This window comes from Aotus nancymaae, unplaced genomic scaffold, assembly GCF_030222135.1.
Source record: "Aotus nancymaae isolate 86718 unplaced genomic scaffold, 86718_ANA_hifiasm-v0.15.2.pri h1tg000028l, whole genome shotgun sequence".
Lineage (NCBI taxonomy): Eukaryota > Metazoa > Chordata > Mammalia > Primates > Aotidae > Aotus > Aotus nancymaae.
The window spans coordinates 23877558-23897104 of NW_026988441.1; the positions used below are offsets into that span (position 1 = coordinate 23877558).

The 19547-nt window shown below is 40.7% G+C and overlaps 1 protein-coding gene across 1 annotated transcript in view; it reads left to right on the forward strand.

The window, feature by feature from the left end:
- Positions 1 to 18742, forward strand: part of LOC110567332 (zinc finger protein 675) — a 31785-nt gene extending 13043 nt beyond the window's left edge. Inside the window, exons 2-4 of the mRNA XM_064381550.1 lie at positions 7200 to 7326; positions 8123 to 8218; positions 16128 to 18742. Of these exons, the coding sequence (XP_064237620.1) occupies positions 7200 to 7326; positions 8123 to 8218; positions 16128 to 17641 (1737 nt within the window). The 3' untranslated portion in view covers positions 17642 to 18742. The remainder of the gene's footprint in view (positions 1 to 7199; positions 7327 to 8122; positions 8219 to 16127) is intronic.
- Positions 18743 to 19547: the final 805 nt, after the last annotated feature.

Below are 19547 nucleotides of genomic sequence, written 5' to 3' on the forward strand. Positions count from 1 at the left end.
GGGTTTCACCATGTTGGTCAGTCTGGTCTTAAACTCCTGACCTCAGGTGATCCACCCGCCTTGGCCTCCAAAGTGCTTGGATTACAGGCGTGAGCCACCACGGCCAGCCTAATTTTTGTATTTTTAGTAGAGACAGGGTTTCACTGTGTTGGTCAGGCTGGTCTTGAACTCCTTGACCTCACGATCTACCCAGCTCGGCCTTCCAAAGTGCTGGGATTAAAGGCGTGAGCCACCATGCTCAGTCAAAATTTTGTATTATTTTTTCTTTTTTTTTTTTTTGAGGCTGAATTTTTTGCTGTTTTTACCCAGACTGGAGTGCAATGGCGCGATCTCGGCTCACCGCAACCTCCGCCTCCTGGGTTCAAGCAATTCTCCTGCCTCAGCCTCCTGAGTAGCTGGAATTACAGGCACGCACCACCATGCCCAGCTAATTTTTATATTTTTAGTAGAGGCGAGGTTTCACCTTGTTGACCAGGATGGTCTCGATCTCTTGATCTCGTGATCCACCCGCCTCGGCCTCCCAAAGTGCTGGAATTATAGGCATGAGCCACCGCGCCCGGCTTTTTTCTTTATTTTTTAGGTTCTGGGATACATGTGCAGAATGTGCAAGTTTGTGACACAGATACACATGTGCCATAGTGGTTTGCTCCACCTGTCAACCTGTCATGTAATTTTAATCCCCACATGCATTAAATATTTGTCCTGATGCTCTCCCTCCCTTTGCCCCCCACCCGAAAATTTTTCTTTTAATGATATTTTCCAAACACTGTCTAGAATTACCAGATATGAAATAAACATATAAGGTGCCAACCAGGATCTACTCTGGAGTGGCCTTACCCTCTCAGGCTTCCAGTCAACTCCCAAATTCACTGCAAAGTGCTGCTGTCACAGGCAGAATAGTGTCTCTGCCTATTTGGTATTTATAGTCCTCTACAGTCACTTCTAGAGCGGCTAGAGCAGATTCCTACAAACTTCACAGGGCTGTGGTCAACCATTTTACCTCTTTCAGTTACCTATCTTCAGACCTGAAACTGATTAGAGACCATGGGGCTTACAAGCCCAATTAGAGTAACATGTATGCACTGAGAATCTCCAGTTCCTCCTATTGCGGAAATGTCCACAAATGTGCAGGTAACACCTGCTGATACTCTGTTTATCCAGAATCTAAATCTGGAGCTCCAAATTCTGAATCTAGGTCTTGAGATTTGGAAAATTAAAAAACTCATCTGAGAAATGCAGGTCATTTCAGTTGTTAAACTTGAAGAGACTTTAAAATGAGAGCACAATTATTCCTTCCCCCCTTTCAACTGTGTATTCATCTCTTGAAACTATTTGCTATTGCCACCAGTAGCTGTGAATGAAACTAATAATGCCACACTGGACGCTCTAAAGCTTAATGATGTACCTCCAATCAATAATTAATGTTATTTGTGTAAATAAGAATTTCTGACAAACAACTTTGTACCAGCCCAAAGAAGGGCCAGTCTCTGTCCTCTTTTTGCCTTACAAATCCACTTGTAACGTGTGGTGAACAAAGTATAGATTCCAGGCAACTTGAATCTTTGCTTTCATATTATAATCCTCAAGCATGGTCCCCACAAAATACTGTCTACTTATATTTACATTGCCTCAGCTTTTTCCTTTTTGGTAGAAATATCATTGCCCTTTATAGGGGAGTGTTTCCTAGTTAGCAGTTCCCTTTCTTTCCAGATGGCAGCATGAGCACGAACCATAAGGAATGCGTATTTAGAATCTGTATAGATGTTTAGGTATTTTCCTTGTCCCAATATTAGTGCTCGAGTAAGAGCACTAATTTCAGCCTTTTGTGCTGATGTGCGGGGGCAATGGCTGGGCTTCAGTCATTGTGTTATAATTTGTTATGCATATTCAGCTTGGCGTGTCCCATTTGACACAAAGCTACTTCTATCTGTACACCAGTCATCCTCTCAGAATCTGGGAGAGGCTGGTCTTTTAAATCAGGCCAGCTAACATATGTGTGTGCAATGACCTGCTTGTAGGAAGGATCTGCTGTTGGGCCTGTGGGCAGAAATGAAACTGAATTCAGTGTGTTTCAGGTTTTAAGGGTTACGTCTGGATCGCCTAGGAGCATGGCCTGGTATTTGGTTAACCTTTCCCCTGTCATCCAGCTGTGTCCCCTTGTCTGTAAGACTGACTTTACCTGATGGGGGTTAGAACTGCCAGTGGTTGTCCTAGGGTGATGTTAGTGGCTTCCTCCACTAACCTAACTGGCTGCTATTGCCTGAAGGCAACTTGGCCATCCCAAGGGCACTCTGCCCAACTTCTTTGAGAAATAGGCAGTTGGTCCGGGTTCTGATTCTAATTTCTTGGCTAGCACTTCCACACCTATGCCCCTCTTCTCTGCTACATACGGGGAGAAGGGTTTAGTTAGGTCTGGGATGCCAGGAGTGTGAACCTGGGTGAGAGCCTGTTTTAGCTTGACAAAAGCTTCTCTAATTTTGGGGGTTTATTCCGTTAGCTCATTTGCAGACCCACTTGCTGCTTCCTAGTGAGGCTTTGCTGTGAGTCCCAAAATTTGTATCTCTATTTTGCAAAACTTGGCCATTCCCAAAAAAGAACAAAGCCGCTGCTTGGTGTTGGGGACCCCCAAATTACCTATGGCTTGCACTTGTTCTGGAGACATTTGCCAGGCTCTTGGTGTTAACAAATACCCTAAATATTGTACCCATTGGAGAATAATCTGTGTCTTCTTTTTGGATACTCTGTATCCCATCTGCCAGGAAATGCAAAGTTCTTATAGTATTTTGGTCAGAAAGCTCCTGGGTTGGGCTACACAGAAGGTCATCCACATAGTGAAATATATTCCCGTTCTGAAGTTGCAGACCCCTCAGATCCCTCTGTAAGACTTGGGCAGAAAATAGGGGCTGTCTCAAAAGCCCTGAGCGGGAGCACTGTCCAACTGTGTGGTTGTTTTTTCCTGGTATTAAGATTTTCCCATTTAAAACAAAAAGGTATTGGGACTCTGGGGTCAGAGGAATAGAGAAGAAAGCATTCTATAGGTCTAGGACTGAGAACAATTTTGCACCCCCAGCACCTGATTCACAAAGGTATATGAATCTGCCACCAAGGGATGAATGGAAATAACAGCCTCATTACTTATCCCAAGGTCTCGTACTGACCGTTATGTCCCCAAAGCCTTTAAAACAGGTAAGATGGGGGTATTTCAGGGAGCATTACAGGGAGGGTTTTAAGAGCCCATGGGTAAGTAATACCTCAAGTATGGATGCCAGACCTTTTCTTGCTCCCTGCTTACTATGGATATTGTCTTAAATTAGGAAGATAGTGGAGGTCTGTAAGCTGTATTTTGACTGGCACTGTTGTTTTAGCCTTCCCTGGTTTTCCAGTATACCATGCGATCAGGTTGAGGTGTTTATTAATGTGCCTGGGACATTGTATTTCTGACTGTTAGCAATTTCACTGGGTGATGCTTAAATTGTAGTAGTGTCCCTATTTGAATCATGATATCTTTTCCAAACAAGGAGATTGGGCAGCTTGGTACTACTAGAAATTACTGTTGGAATTTTTTTTTCTCAAATTGAAAATCAAAAGAGGAGTTTAGGCTGGGCGCGGTGGCTCACGCCTGTAATCTCAGCACTTTGGGAGACCGAGATGGGTGGTCACTAGAGGTCTGGAGTTTGAGACCAGCCCGGCCAACATGGTGAAACCCTGTGTCTACTAAACACACACACACACACACACACACACACACACACACAATTAGCCGGGTGTGGTGGAAGATGCCTGTATAATCCCAGCTACTTAGAAGGGGGAGAAAAGAGAATCGCTTGAACCGGGGAGGTGGAGGTTGCAGTGAGCTGAGATCATGCCACTGGACACCAGCCTGCACTGACAGAGTGAGACTCCATCTCAGAACAACAAACAAACAAACAAACCATTCATGAACCCTTCCTTAGTTTGAAGAATTACATCACAGAAAGTGGGGCCACAATTTCCAAGTATGTTTTAAGCTCATTAAAGCTTTAGAGGCAATACTTAGCTAAGTGGTTATCAGCCCAGGTTTCTTTTTTATTTTTATTTATTTATTTATTTATTTATTTTTTCAGGTGAAATCTTGCTCTGTGTCTAGGCTGGAGTGGTGTAGTGGTGCAATTTTGGCTCACTGCCACCTCTGCCTCCTGGGTTCGAGCGATTCTCGGGCCTCAGCCTCCCGAGTAGCTGGGATTACAGGCATGTGCCACCATGCTAGGCTAATTTTTGTATTTTTAGTACAGATGGGGTTTCACCATGTGGGCCAGGTTGGTCTTGAACTCCTGACCTCAAGTGATCTACCTGCCTCACCCTCCCAAAGTGTTAGGATTACAGGCATGAGTCATGACTCCCAGCCCAGCCCAGGTTTCCAGTTAAGATTACATGACCAATTTGCAGAAATATCTACTTATATCCTATCCACAGGTCTGTTTATTGTCCTGGGTGGAGGAGGCATTGTTTTATTTTTTGTTTTTTGAGACAGTTTTGCTCTGTTGCCCAGGCTGGAGTGCAGTGGTGTGATCTCGGCTCACTGCAACATTCGCCTGCCAGTTTTAAGCGATTCTTGTGCCTCAGCCTTCCAAGTAGCTGAGTTTACAGGCCCACATCATTACGCCCAGCTAATTTATGTATTTTTAGTAGAATCGGGGTTTTGCCCTGTCGGCCAGGTTTGTCTCAAACTCCTGACCTCAAGTGATCTGCCCACTTTGGCCTCCCAAAGTGCTGAGATTATAGGGTTGAGCCGCTGTGCCCAGCTTGGCCAAGGTTTATTTTTTCGAGATGGTATCTTGCTCTGTCGCCAGGCTGAAGTGCAGTGGCATGATCTCAGCTCACTGCAGCCTCTACCTCCTGGGTTCAAGCAATTCTCATGCCTCAGCCTCCTAAGTAGCTGGGATTACAGGCATTTACCACCACACCCAGCTAATTACTTTTTTTATATTTTTTAAGTAGAGACCGGGTTTCACCATGTTCGCCAGGAGGATCTCGAACTCCTGACCCCATGACTTACCCTCCTTGGCGTCCCAAAGTGCTGGGATTACAATTGTAAGCCACTGCACCCAGCCCATGTTGTTTTAATTAAGTGCCTCATGTGACTCTAAGGTGAGGCCAGAATCAAGTATGTGGGGTTCAAGATACATTCATGAGAATTAAGTTTCACCTCTGCACTAAAGAGTGGTCAGAGGGCTGGTTCTGTTTGGTTTGGTAGTGACAGGAAAGTGTGACCCATATTTTCATTACTGTAGAAGAAATTGCTGGTGTCCATGGCAGAAGAGGGCATCTGACGACAGAAAAAAAGAAACTTTTGGGCCGGGCGCGGTGGCTCACGCCTGTAATCCCAGCACTTTGGGAGGCCGAGGTGGGCAGATCACGAGGTCAAGAGATCGAGACCATCCTGGCCAACATGGTGAAACCCCTTCTCTACTAAAAATACAAAAATTAGCCGGGCGTGGTGGCACACACCTGTAGTCCCAGCTACTCTGGAGGCTGAGGCGGAAGAATCCCTTGAACCCAGGAGGCGGAGGTTGCAGTCAGCCGAGATTGACCACGGTACTCTATTCTGGTGATAGAGCAAGACTCCGTCTCAAAAAAAAAAAGAAAAAAAGAAAAAGAAACCTTTACTATTATCTCCGTGGAGCAGCTCAGTGGTCCTGAATCTCTTCTGGTATAAAGAACAGAAATGGGTGGACTTTTTCTGCGAGTCTTGGTCCTTCTGCCTGTGGGTGTGTTGGTAGCAGTTAAATATGTGGTGCTGACACCTTTAAAGGCATATTCTCCAGATGCACGTGTAATTTGTTGAGAGAATTGCATCTGAAAAGAATTTTCAGAGAGAGAGGGAAAAATGACTTATTTTCTGTTTAACATGTCTCAGATCGAGAGCTGTGTGTTCTCTTCCTCCTGGAATGCCATGCATTTAGTACTTGCAAACTTTGTCTTCTAAAAATTCCAATGATAGTCAGGAGTCTCTGAAAAATATTTCTTTTCTATCAGTCTTCTCTACATCAAGGCTTCTTATATGCCATGCAGAATTCTCACCATTATTTTATAATCTGCAATATTAAAAATTTTCCAGGTGGCTGTTGGACATGGGAAGGTGTGGATACTCAAGCTCTCTGTTGGGAAAAGCTGGGGGTTTTAGTAAATATGGAGAACATCTAATGTTGAGGTTCCATCTGTGTTCTCCATTAGCTGTATGCAGAACACTATTAACAAAATGCTGGGCCGGGCACGGTGGCTCAAGCCTGTAATCCCAGCACTTTGGGAGGCCGAGGCGGGTGGATCACGAGGTCAAGAGATCGAGACCATCCTGGTCAACATGGTGAAACCCTGTCTCTACTAATACAAAAAATTAGCTGGGCACGGTTGCGCATGCCTGTAATCCAAGCTACTCAGGAGGCTGAGGCAGGAGAATTGCCTGAACCCAGGAGGCGGAGGTTGTGGTGAGCCAAGATCACGCCATTGCACTCCAGCCTGGCTAACAAGCGAAACTCCGTCTGGAAAAAAAAAAAAGAAAAAAAAAAAAGAAAGAAAAAACAAAATGCTTATTGAAACAAGATAGTCTTTATTATACAGAAACTTCTGAAGCACTAAAAAAGGTACACGTTTGTGTTTATACCCTTAATTATACATGTTACTGATTTATTTTTTTTGAGATGGCGTCTTACTCTTGCTGCCAAGGCTGAAGTGCAATGGAGCAATCTCAGCTCACCACAACCTCTGCCTTTTGGGTTCAAGCAATTCTCCTGTCTCAGCCTCCTGAGTAGCTGGGATTAGAGGCATGTGCCACCACGCCTGGCTAATTTTGTATTTTTAGTAGAGATCGGGTTTCTCCATGTTGATCAGACTGGTCTCCTGACCTCATGTGATCCGCCCACCTCGGCCTCCCAAAGTGCTGGGATTACAGGCATGGGCCACCTCACTTGGTCTATTATATATATTATTATCTAGAAAATTATTATATATACACTGGTGTTGTGCCTCTTATGCCATTCTGTTTTCTCAGGGTTAGAGAAAACATTAGGAAATATGTCTGTGTACAAATTTATTTTATTGGATAATTTCTGTCACTCCTATAAGTCAGAACCTGTTCTCATTACTCTCTTATTTTACCTTGATTCAAATTATAAATTCTGTTGGCTACCTGGTATATATGTTTGTGTGTGTGTGTTTTTTAGGGACTGTTGACATTTAGGGATGTGGCCATAGAATTTTCTCTGGAAGAGTGGCAATGCCTGGACACTGCACAGCGGAATTTATATAAAAATGTGATTTTAGAAAACTACAGAAACCTTGTCTTCTTGGGTAAGGATAATTTCAACACACAGTTTCTAACATACTCTAAAGGTTTTATTTCTGTTATTTGTAAACTGTATTTTGGTAATGTATGCTTTGCATAAATGAGTTTCAGATCCCCGTTTTTGAGAAACTCTTAAGGATTCCTATAAATAGAAAAAAATTTATTTATTTATTATTTTTTTTTTGGAGACGGAGTTTCACTCTTGTTACCCAGGCTGGAGTGCAATGGCGCGATCTCGGCTCACCGCAACCTCTGCTTCCTGGGTTCAGGCAATTCTCCTGCCTCAGCCTCCTGAATAGTTGGGAATACAGGCACGCGCCACCATGCCCAGCTAATTTTTTGTATTTTTAGTAGAGACGAGGTTTCACCATGTTGACCAGGATGGCCTCGATCTCTCGACCTCGTAGTCCACCCGCCTCGGCCTCCCAAAGTGCTGGGATTACAGGCGTGAACCACCGCGCCCGGCCGAAAAAAATTTCTTTAATATGTTTCATCTTGACCTGAACTTACCACATTCCTGACCTGATCTGTGTCATTCACTCTAGATTAGTTGTAATTTGAGAAATTTAGTGACATATTGTTGTCCACACCTTAAAATCTAATTGCCAGCACCAAGTTTTGACTCAGTATTACTGGGTAATGAAATTAAGAACTTAGAAATTTAGAATATTTTTCTAAATATTTAAAAATTTCTGTTATACATTAGACTCTTCTATTACATCGTCTTTACTGAGCACATTATTAGATTGGTAATTGGAGAATATGAGCAAGATTCATGTTACCTATTTTTTAATCAAACAGGTATTGCTGTCTCTAAACCAGACCTGATCACCTGTCTGGAGCAAGAAAAGGAGCCTTTGATTATGAAGAGAGATGAGATGGCAGATGAACCCCCAGGTAAGTGAGAGTAAAAGTGAATACAACAGATGACACAGATGAGGGGTCCAAAGGTCAAAGAGAAAGCCAGTTCTTAAAATAGCAATTTTGGAATCTGTGTTTTAAAGGAAATAGTTTTTGGAAAACCTGAGTTTTTTAATTTGTTCTCATATTTGAGCATTTTCTGTCGTATGCTTTTAAATTCTCTAAGGTTTCTATTTACTTTTTTGGTGATCTTCTTTCAAGTTTTCAGTGAGAACCAATGTCCTCTTCATGGCATATAAGAGACTATGCAATCTGAGTGCTTATTTAATTTTTTGGAGACACAGAAATATCTGCATAATTTTGACTAATTTGATGTTAAATAATTTTTTTAAATTATTATTATTATTCTTATTTTTTGTTTGTTTGTTTTTTTGAGACGAAGTTTCACTCTTCTTACCCAGGCTGGAGTGCAATGGCGCGGTCTTGGCTCACCGCAACCTCCGTCTCCTGAGTTCAAGCAATTCTCTTGCCTCAGCCTCCTGAGTAGCTGGGACTACAGGCGTGCACCACCATGCCCAACTAATTTTTGTATTTTTATTAGAGACGGGGTTTCACCATGTTGACCAGGATGGTCTTGATCTCTTGACCTCGACCTCGTGATCCACCTGTCTCGGCCTCCCAAAGTGCTGGGATTATATGCGTGAGCCACCGCGCCCGGCCCTTTTTTTTTTTTTTTTTGAGAAGGAGTTTCGCTCTTGTTACCCAGGCTGGAGTGCAATGGTGCAATCTCGGCTCACTGCAACCTCTGCCTCCTGGGTTCAAGCAATTCTCCTGCCTCAGCCTCCCGAGTAGCTGGGACTACAGGCGCACGCCACCATGCCCAGCTGAATTTTGTACTTTTTAGTAGAGACGGGGTTTCACCTTGTTCACTAGGATGGTCTCGATCTCTTGACCTTGTGATCCACCCGCCTCGGCCTCCCAAAGTGCTGGGATTACAGGTGTGAGCCACCGCGCCTGGCCCACCACTGGAATTTTGATGGGGAGTTTATTGAATCTAGTGGTTACTTAGGATAACGTGGCACTTTAATAATATTTATTCTTTCAATTTATAGACATAAAATATCTTCAAACTTATTTATGTCTTTTCTAATTTCTTTCATTTATATATTTCTCATTGTAAAAATTTTGTGCCTCCTTGGTAAAATTTGTTCTCAGAAATTTATTATTTTAATGCTATTGTAAATAAGATGTTTTTCCTCTACTTTATCAGAGAGTTTAAGTTTATGGTACCTTAACTTGTATGTTAATTTTATATTTTTCTAATTTAGTGAGTATATTTAGTAGTTTAAACAAGTTTTAATTGTACTGTTTACGTTTATATATATGATTATGAGCTACAGCCAGCAACTTTTAACTTACTTGTCTTTAATTTCAATGGCTCTTTCTCAGTTTTTGACTAATCTGCTACATACTTTCAGTGTTACGTTAAACTAGCAGCATTGACAATGGGCACAATATAGTTTCACATTGGCCTCTGTGTATAGAAGGAGAAAACACCTAAAGTTTGTCGTTGTTGTTGATTTGGTTTTTTTGTTTTTTTGAGGTGAAGTCTCGCTCTGTCACACAGGCTGGAGTGCAGTGTCATGATCTCGGCTCACTGCAACCTACATCTCCCGGGTTCAAGTGATTTTCCTGCCTCAGCCTCCTGTGTAGCTGAGATTACAGGCGCATGCCACACCTGGCTTATTTTTTGTATTTTTAGTAGAGATGGGGTTTCACTGCGTTAGCCAGGATGGTCTCGATCTCCTGACCTCATGATCCGCTCGCCTCAGCCTCCCAAAGTGCTAGGATTATAGGTGTGAGCCACTGCACCCAGCTCAAGTTTTTATAAACTGGTTTCAGAAGGTAAAGATCTTCTTTTGTTTGACCCTAAAGGTGATGGGATGCCCTCTGGGTTTTTAGTAGAGAGGGGTTGTAGCTTTGTCATAAGGCTGTTAGGTCTAGGGTCTACCTTTAGTTGGCTTGTTATAAGAAACTTGGGTGAATTCCCATTTTATTTTTTCTTGCACTAGGGTCTACCTTTAGTTGGCTTGTTATAAGAAACTTGGGTTGTTTAAATTCCCATTTTATTTTTCAGACAGACTGAATTTTGTGGGGGGACTTTGTTCTGTAGGGCAGACACTAGACCAGGTTTCTGCAGTCGAGTCTGCATATCATGGGCCTTATATCAAAATGTGGATGATTATGGCTTTCAGCGAGTACCAGAAAGGATCTTTCGAGGTCACAGGGTGGGTTTCTATGTAGGCAGAACTGACCATAAACTGTGGCTGAGGGAGCTGGAACTGAGTCATTGACCTGCTTCAGAGACCACAGTAAAGGCCAAGGTCTGCAGGCCTGCCTACGTGGCAATAAATGGGTATCTTCCCACTGGCCTCTGAAAAAGCAGGATCTTTCCCAGACTTTGGCTGGTAGGGGTTTGGGATGGTTACATACTAAGTTCAGGTTTCTCAGTGGGACCAAGTTGGGTGGGCCGTGTCCTAGTCTGTAGTTAGGAACAGGATCCTGTAGTTTGCACCTAAATGAGGTCGTGCCTTCTGAAAAGACTTTTCAATCTTGGGCTGTGTGAGCGTTCCACAAGTCTTTCTCTGGATCTCAAAGCTATCAAAGGCACTTATTTTGAGATGGAGTCTTGCTACATAATTCAGACTGGTTTTGAAATCCTAACCTGAAGTAATTCTCTAACCTTAATGTAGCATGTATCTTTCATTATAGGTGTGAGCCATGATACCTGGCTGTCTCATGAAGGCATTTTTGTCAGGGATGGCTGACAAATTGTCTTGCTGTGCAGGAGATAACAAAATAGGGCACCTTTTATTCTTCCATCTTAATGATTTCATTCTCCCTATATATTTTTATTCTCCATTTTCTATTTCAAATTTGTCTGGAATTTTAGATTAAGAAATTTAGAACAATATGCTAGAATTTACATGTAATACCTGAAGTAACTTAGATAATTAGTAGGTACTCCGTATTTACTAAAACAGTTACTTACAAATTTTAGCTCGCTGTAGGAAAAAATAATTCTATGATTTGCACCCACTTTCTCCAGCCTAATAATATATACCTAAATCATATAATTTATTCCCCAAATATTTGTTTTACATATCAGACACTCTAACCATATTCTGCAATATATATATTTATATATTTAGCATTGATATATATTTAGCATTGTATATATATATTTAGCAATGTAAGGCTAATTTTTGCTTCTAAAGTTGGATTATAGCAGTTTCATTTTGTGTAAGAATAGCATGTATTTAAAACATAAAATTATCTCTAGTTTTTGTTTTTGTTTTTGTTTTTTTTTGAGATAGAGTCTTGTTCTGTTGCCCAGCCTGTAGTGCAGTGGTGCAATGTCGGCTCACTGAAACTTCCTTCTCCCAGGTTCAAGTGATTCTCCTGCCTCAGCCTCCTGACTAGCTGGGACTATGGGCCCTCACCACCACGCCCGGCTAATTTTTGTATTTTTGGTAAAGACCAGGTTTTACCATGTTGGCCAGGCTGATCTTGAACTCCTGACCTCAGGTGATCCACCCGCCTCGACCTCCCAAGGTTCTGGGATTACAGGTGTGAGCCACCACACTGAGCCCAAAATTATCTTGTTTTGTTTTTGAGACGAAGTTTTGCTCCTATTGCCTAGGCTGGAGTGCAATGGCGTGGTCTCGGCCTGCTGCCACCTCTGCCTCCTGAGTTAAGTGATTCTCCTGCCTCAGCCTCCCAAGTAGCTGAAATTACAGGTGCTCACCACCACATCTGGCTAATTTTTGTATTTTTAGTAGAGATGCGGTTTCACCACATTGGCCAGGCTGGTCTTGAACTCTTGACCTCAGGTGATGCATCCACCTCAGTCTCCCAAAGTGCTGGGGATTAGAGGTGTAAGCCACCATGCCCAGCCTTTTAGTTTTTTTAGATGATTATTTATTAAAAGTTTCTCAGTATCTTTCACTTATGATAATACTGCATTTTCTCTGGAATTATACTGCCATATAACGTATGCCAAGGATTCAGAATACCTGCCTTCCATGAGTAGTTACAGTCAAATATTACAGTTACCTAGACACATTATTTTTAATGCTACATAAATGTTTCCTGAAAGATTTTATGAGTAAACATTTCTCTCTTATCAAATAGTTTTGTCATTCTGTATTAGTGTGCTTTTTCAGTTTAAAATCTGTTTATTGATGCTGGTGAGGATGTGGAGAAATAAGAACAGTTTTACGCTGTTGGTGGGAGTGTAAACTAGTTCAACCATTGTGGAAGACAGTGTGGCACTTCCTCAAGGACCTAGAAATAGAAATTCCACTTGACCCAGCAATCCCATTACTGGGTATATACCCAAAGGATTATAAATCATTCTGTTATAAAGGCATAGGCACACATATGTTCATCGCGGCACTGTTTACAACAGCAAAGACCTGGAACCAACCCAAATACCCATCGATGATAGACTGGACAAGGAAAATGTGGCAGATATACACCATGGAACACTATGCAGCCGTAAAAAATGATGAGTTTGTGTCCTTTGTAGAGACATGGATAAATCTGAAATCCATCATTCTCAGCAAACTGACACAAGAACAGAAAATTAAACACCACATGTTCTCACTCACAGGCCAATGTTGAACAGTGAGAACACATGGACACAGGGAGGGGAACATCACACACTGGGGTGTGTTGGCAGGGGCTAGGGGAGGGACAGCAGGGGGTGGGGAGGTTCGGAAGGGATAACATGGGGAGAAATGCCAGATATAGAATGGGTGATGGGGAGATGGAAGCAGAAAACCACATTGGCATGTATGTACCTATGCAGCAATCCTGCATCATCTACACATGTAGCCCAGAAACTAAAGTACAATTTTTAAAAAATCTGTTGATTATGGTTTTTCTTTTACCATTTTAGACAATTTGCAAAATTCTGTTGTATACTTTAAGTCAATGTGGGGTTTAATTAAGAGATAAGCAAGCCATATGTTTATCCCAGTCAGATTATATATATGTGTTTGTCTATAAATATGACTCCAATTTTGATTATGGATTATCTTGAATGTATTCTTTCTTAGCTGATTTTCAATGGTGGCTTTTTCTTGTTTAAGTGATTAGTCATGGAGATAGTCGTATTTTCACCTTGTGTTTAATAATGGATATATATTTCTTTTGTGTGAGAGATATACTTTTGTGATTTGAAGGTAATTTATGTAAAGATTTATAATTCTGTATTTTTTAAGTTTATCTTTAAAACAAAATATTGTAAAACCACATAAAATAAATTTTACCATCTAAAATCTATTTAAGTTTATATTTCATGGCCAGGCATGGTAGTGACTCACATCTTTGATCCCAGGATTTTGGGAGGCTAAGACAGGAGAATCACTTGAGCCCAAAAGTATGAGACTAGCCTGGGAAGTGTATGGAGATTCTCTTTCTGCAAAAGAAAAAAAAAAAATTAAAAATAGCCAGGCATGGTAGTGTGCACTTGTGGTCCCAGCTTCTTGGGAGATTGATGGTGCATGATTACTTTAACCTGAGAGTTTGAGGCTACAGTGAGCCATAATTGTGCCACTTTACTGAAACTTGGGCGACAGAATGAGAACCTGTCTCAAAGAAACTACACTTCAGGCAAGTTTAGCATATTTATATTGTTATGCAAATGACTTCTATGAATTTTTCATCTTGTGAAACTAAAACTCAATACCCATGAAGTAATAACTGCCCATTTTATCCTCTCTCCAGCCCTTGACAAGCACCCTTATACCTTTTGTTTCGATGAATGTGACTAATTAAGATACCTCACATAAGTGGAATCATATAGTATCCATCATTTTATGACGGGCTTCATGTGACATAATATTCTCAAAGTTTATCTTAAAATGTAACAAGATTTATTTAAAGGTAAATAATATTCCAGTGTGTGTCTATGTGTGTATAACTTTTCTTTTTTTTCGGTGGCCTAGGCTAGAGTGCAGTGGCACAATCTCGGCTCACTGCAGCCTTCACCTCCTGGGTTCAACTGATTCTCCTGCCTCAGCCTCCCATGTAGCTGGGACTACAGGCACGTGCCACCACACACAGCTAATTTTTGCATATTTAGTAGAGAAAGGGTTTCACCATGTTAGCTAGGCTGGTCTCAAATTCCTGACCTCAGGTGATCTGCCCAACTCAGCCTCCCAAAGTGGTAGGATTATACACATGAGCCATCGCTAATGAGATTTTTGTAGAGATTATGTTGAATTGGTTTACCACGTTTGGTTGCATTGACATCTTTGAAAAATTAAGTATTTTGGCCCTTGAGCCAAGAATATGTGGAAGACAGTTTTATTTTCATATGTTTTTTGGATTTGCCAGTTTTACTTTTGCGTTTAATTTTTTGTTTCGTTCAGTTTTGGTCAGAAAATATTTATAATTTTGGTCTTTCTAAATTTATTTATTTTTGTTGTTTGAGAGAAGATGTTACTATGTCACTCAGGCTGGAGTGCAGTGGCATTCTTTGGCTCACCGCAGCCATAACGTCCTGGGCTCAAGTGATCCTTTTACCTCAGTCTCCCAAGTGACTGGCACTACACACGTGCACTACCATGCCTGGCTAACATTTCAATTATTTGTAGAGACAGGGTCTCTCTATGTTGCCCAGGCTGGTGTCAAGTTTCTGGTCCCATGTGATTCACCTGGGTCTTCCAAAGTGTTGAGGTAATAGGCCTGAGCCATTGCACCCAGCCAGTATTCTGAAATCTAGTAAGACTTGATATGTGTCCTAACAGAATACACCAGGTGCAAATAAAAATACTGTGTATTCTCTTACTTTTGATTAAAAACATTTCTACAGGTCTGTTAAGCCTATCTGCTGTGTGATATGGCTTGGATGTCTATGTTGTCTAAACCTCATGCTGCAGTGTAATCATTGTTGGTTGGGGACCTTGTAGGAGGCGAATGTAGGATTTGCTGGGAGGTGCTTAGGTCTTGAGGGCAAATTCCTCATGAATGAATGGCTTGACACCATCCTCTTGTTAATCAATGAGTACACTGGTAATTCAAGTAAGAGCTGGTTAATTTAAAAAACAAAAACAAACCTGACTTCTGCACATCACATCTGCTTTGTATTTTACCATATGATATGTCCAGTTAATCTGTGCATTCCACTATGATAGGAAGCTTCCTGAGACCCTCACCAGAAGCAGATGCTGGCCCACGGTACAATCTCCCAAACTGTGAGCCAAATGAACCTGTTTTCTTTATAAATTATCAACTCTCAAGTATTCCTCTATATGTAAATAGTTGTAAGTAAATTTTGAAAATTGTAGGTAAAGGCCGGGCACAGTGGCTCAAGCCTGTAATCCCAGCACTTTGGGAGGCCGAGGCTGGTGGATCATGAGGTCAAGAGATCGAGGCCATCTTGGTCAACATGGTGAAACCCTGTCTCTACTAAAAATACAAAAAAATTAGCTGGGAATAGTGGCGCATGCCTGTAATCCCAGCTACTCAGGAGGCTGAGGCAGGAGAACTCCCTGAACCCAGGAGGTGGAGGTTGTGGTGAGCTGAGATGGCACCATTGCACTCCAGCCTGGGTAACGAGAGCGAAACTCTGTCTTTAAAAAAAAAAAAAAAAAATTGTAAGTAAATAAATTAAATAATTGCAAGAAGTAAAGTTGCCAATTTACTTCTAAAAACATTACGTTGTGTTGGGGAGTAGAAAAAGCTGTGTTGGATAAATGTGACAGAATTTCTTTTTTTCTGTGTGGCTGTTTGCATTGTACCCACCTGGGGCAATGCACACACTTAATCACGGCCTGTGGTACCATCTTGCCTGTATAGTTTGTGTAATTTTATAGGTTATATTTGGAAAGTCTATTTATCTGAGTCTGTAATGTGTTATTTTTATTTCTTTCAGTTATGCATTCTCATTTTGCCCAAGAGTTTTGGCCAGAGCAGAACATAAAGGATTCTTCTCAAAACATGACACTGAGAAGATATGAAAAAGGTGGAAATGAGAATTTTCAACTAAACGGCTGCAAAAGTGTAGATGAGTGTAAGGTGCACAAAGGAGGTTATAATGGCCTTAACCAGTGTTTACCAACTACCCAGAGGAAGATGTTTCAGTGTGATAAATACGTGAAAGTCTTTCATAGATTTTCACATTCAGATAGACATAAGATCAAACATATGGAAAATAAACATTTCAAATGTAAAGAATGTGGCGAATCATTTTGCATGCGTTCACACCTAACTCAACATAAAAGAATTTATACTAGAGTGAATTTCTGCAAATGTGAAGAATGTGAAAAAACTTTTAACCAATCTTCAAAGCTTACTACACATAAGAGAATTTATACTTGTGAGAAACTCTACAAATGTCAAGAATGTGACGAAGCTTTTAACCAATTCTCAAACCTTACTGAATATAAAAAAAATTATACTCGAGAAAAATCATACAAATGTGAAGAATGTGGCAAATCCTTTAACCAGTCCTCACACCTTACTACACATAAGATAATTCATACAGGAGAGAAACCCTACAAATGTGAAGAATGTGGCAAAGCCTTTAATCAGTTCTCAAATCTTACTACACATAAGAAAATTCATACTGGAGAGCAACCCTACATATGTGAAGAATGTGGAAAAGCTTTTACCCAATCCTCAACTCTTACTACACATAAGAGAATTCATACTGGAGAGAAACCCTACAAATGTGAAGAATGTGGAAAAGCTTTTAACCGATCCTCAAAACTTACTGAACATAAAAACATTCATACTGGAGAGCAACCCTACAAATGTGAGGAATGTGGGAAAGCTTTTAACCGATCCTCAAATCTTACTGAACATAAGAAAATTCATACTGAAGAGAAACCCTACAAATGTAAAGAATGTGGCAAAGCTTTTAAACACTCCTCAGCCCTTACTACACACAAAAGAATTCATACTGGAGAGAAACCCTACAAATGTGAAGAATGTGGCAAAGCTTTTAACCGATCCTCAAAACTTACTGAACATAAGAAACTTCATACTGGAAAGAAACCCTACAAATGTGAGGAATGTGGCAAAGCTTTTATCCAATCCTCAAAACTTAATGAACATAAGAAAATTCATACTGGAGAGATACCCTATAAATGTGAAGAATGTGGCAAAGCTTTTAAACACTCCTCCTCCCTTACTACACATAAGAGAATTCATACTGGAGAGAAACCCTACAAATGTGAAGAATGTGGCAAAGCATTTAATCGATCCTCAAAACTTACTGAACATAAGATAATTCATACTGGAGAGAAACCCTACAAATGTGAGAGATGTGACAAAGCTTTTAACCAATCTGCAAACCTTGCTAAACATAAAAAAATTCATATTGGAGAGAAAATCTACAAAACTGAAAGATGTGACAATGATTTTGACAACACCTTAAGCTTTTAAATAGTTTTCACACTTGGTTGTACATAAGATAATTCATACTGGAGAAAACTAAGTGTGAAGTATTTGGCAATACTGTTAATGCCCAAATCTTATTGCACATGAAAGCATTTATACTTGAGAAAAATTGTACAAATACAAAGAATATGGAATAACCATTAATATCTATTCATATCTTACTCAATATCAGAATGTTGGCACTTAATAAAAGCATTATGAATGCAATTGCTGTCAAAAAAAAACAAAACGTAAGCCTTTAAAGTTAAGCGTATTCATTTTGAAGACAAATATTACAAACATAAAGAAGGTTGTAGTGCATTTACGTGTATCACAGATCTTATCACCCACATTTTGTACTAGAGAAAAACCCTGAAGCAGTTGCTCACACTTTGTTCAACATCAGGCATTCTATATTGGAGAAAAACTCTGCAAATGTAATAAATTTGGAAAAACATACTTTTCAAAACCTGTGGCTTAGAAAACACAAGAGAGTTTATACTGAAAAATGTTTTTGCAGGCCAGACATGGTGGCTCATGCCCGTAATCCCAGCACTTTGGGAGGCTGAGGCAGGTGGATCACCTCAGGTCAAGAGTTCGAGAATAGCCTGGTCGACATGGCAAAACCTCATCCCTACAAAAAATACACGAATTACCCAAGCATGGTGGCTGGTGCCTGTAATGTATTCCCAGCTACTCAGGAGGCTGAGGCAGGAGAATCGCTTGAACCTGGGAGCTGTGAGCCAAGATTGTGCCATTGCACTCCCACCTGGGTGACAAGAGTGAAACTCTGTCTTAAAAAAAAAATAAATTTGCCAGGCGCGGTGGCTTAAAACTGTAATCCCAGCACTTTGGGAGGCCGAGGTGGGTGGATCATGAGGTCAAGAGATCGAGACCATTCTGCTCAACATGGTGAAACCCCGTCTCTACTAAAAATACAAAAAATTAGCTGGGCATTGTGGCGCATGCCTGTAATCCCAGCTACTCAGGAGGCTGAGGCAGGAGAATTGCCTGAACCCAGGAGGCGGAGGTTGCAGTGAGCCAAGATCGCGCCATTGCACTCCAGCCTGGGTAGCAAGAGCGAAATTCCATCTCAAAAAAAAAAAAGTATATATATATATATATAAATACACACATATATATTTGCAGATACAGTAAATATAAAACTATTTTAATACAAAGTTTATGTAAATATCAGATAATTTACAGTAAAAATATCTAAGGCACCGACAGTGAGACATTACAGTAAATCAGAGTGCTGAGTATAAAAAATAATCCAGAGCTAAAGTTGGCAGATAAATTATCTGTATATAACTGTAAAAGATTCAGAAAGTCTTTTGAAAAGTTATAATTACATTCAAAGTATACTTTTAGCTGGGCATGGTGGCTCATGCCTATAATCTCAGCACTTTGGGAGGCTGAGGCAGGTGGATCACCATTTGGTCAGGAGTTCGAGACCAGGCTGATCAAAATGGAGAAACCCATCTCTACTAAAAATACAAAATTAGCTGGGCTACTCGGGAGGCTGAGGCAGGAGAATCACTTCAATCCAGGAGGTGGAGACTGTGGTAAGCCGAGATCATGGCATTGCACACCAGACTGAGCAACAAGAGCAAAACTTCATCTAAAGAAACTTTGTATATATATACTTTTAAAAAAAGATTTGTAACATGAATAATGTCATAATTTCAACTGTCATTACTTCATGCTCTTCATTCCTATTGTATGAGACTTTTTTAAATTAAGAGGGCATTCGTTATGATCTTTTGTATGGAAGGGTAAGGACATTAAAATGTAAGACAAATGATAAATATCTAAGTTGAGAGGCTCTTTTTAACATAAGTGGTGCATGAGGTAGGTGTTCAGAATAAGATTCTGCATTATAGTGAGAAAAAAGCATTTTATTTTATTT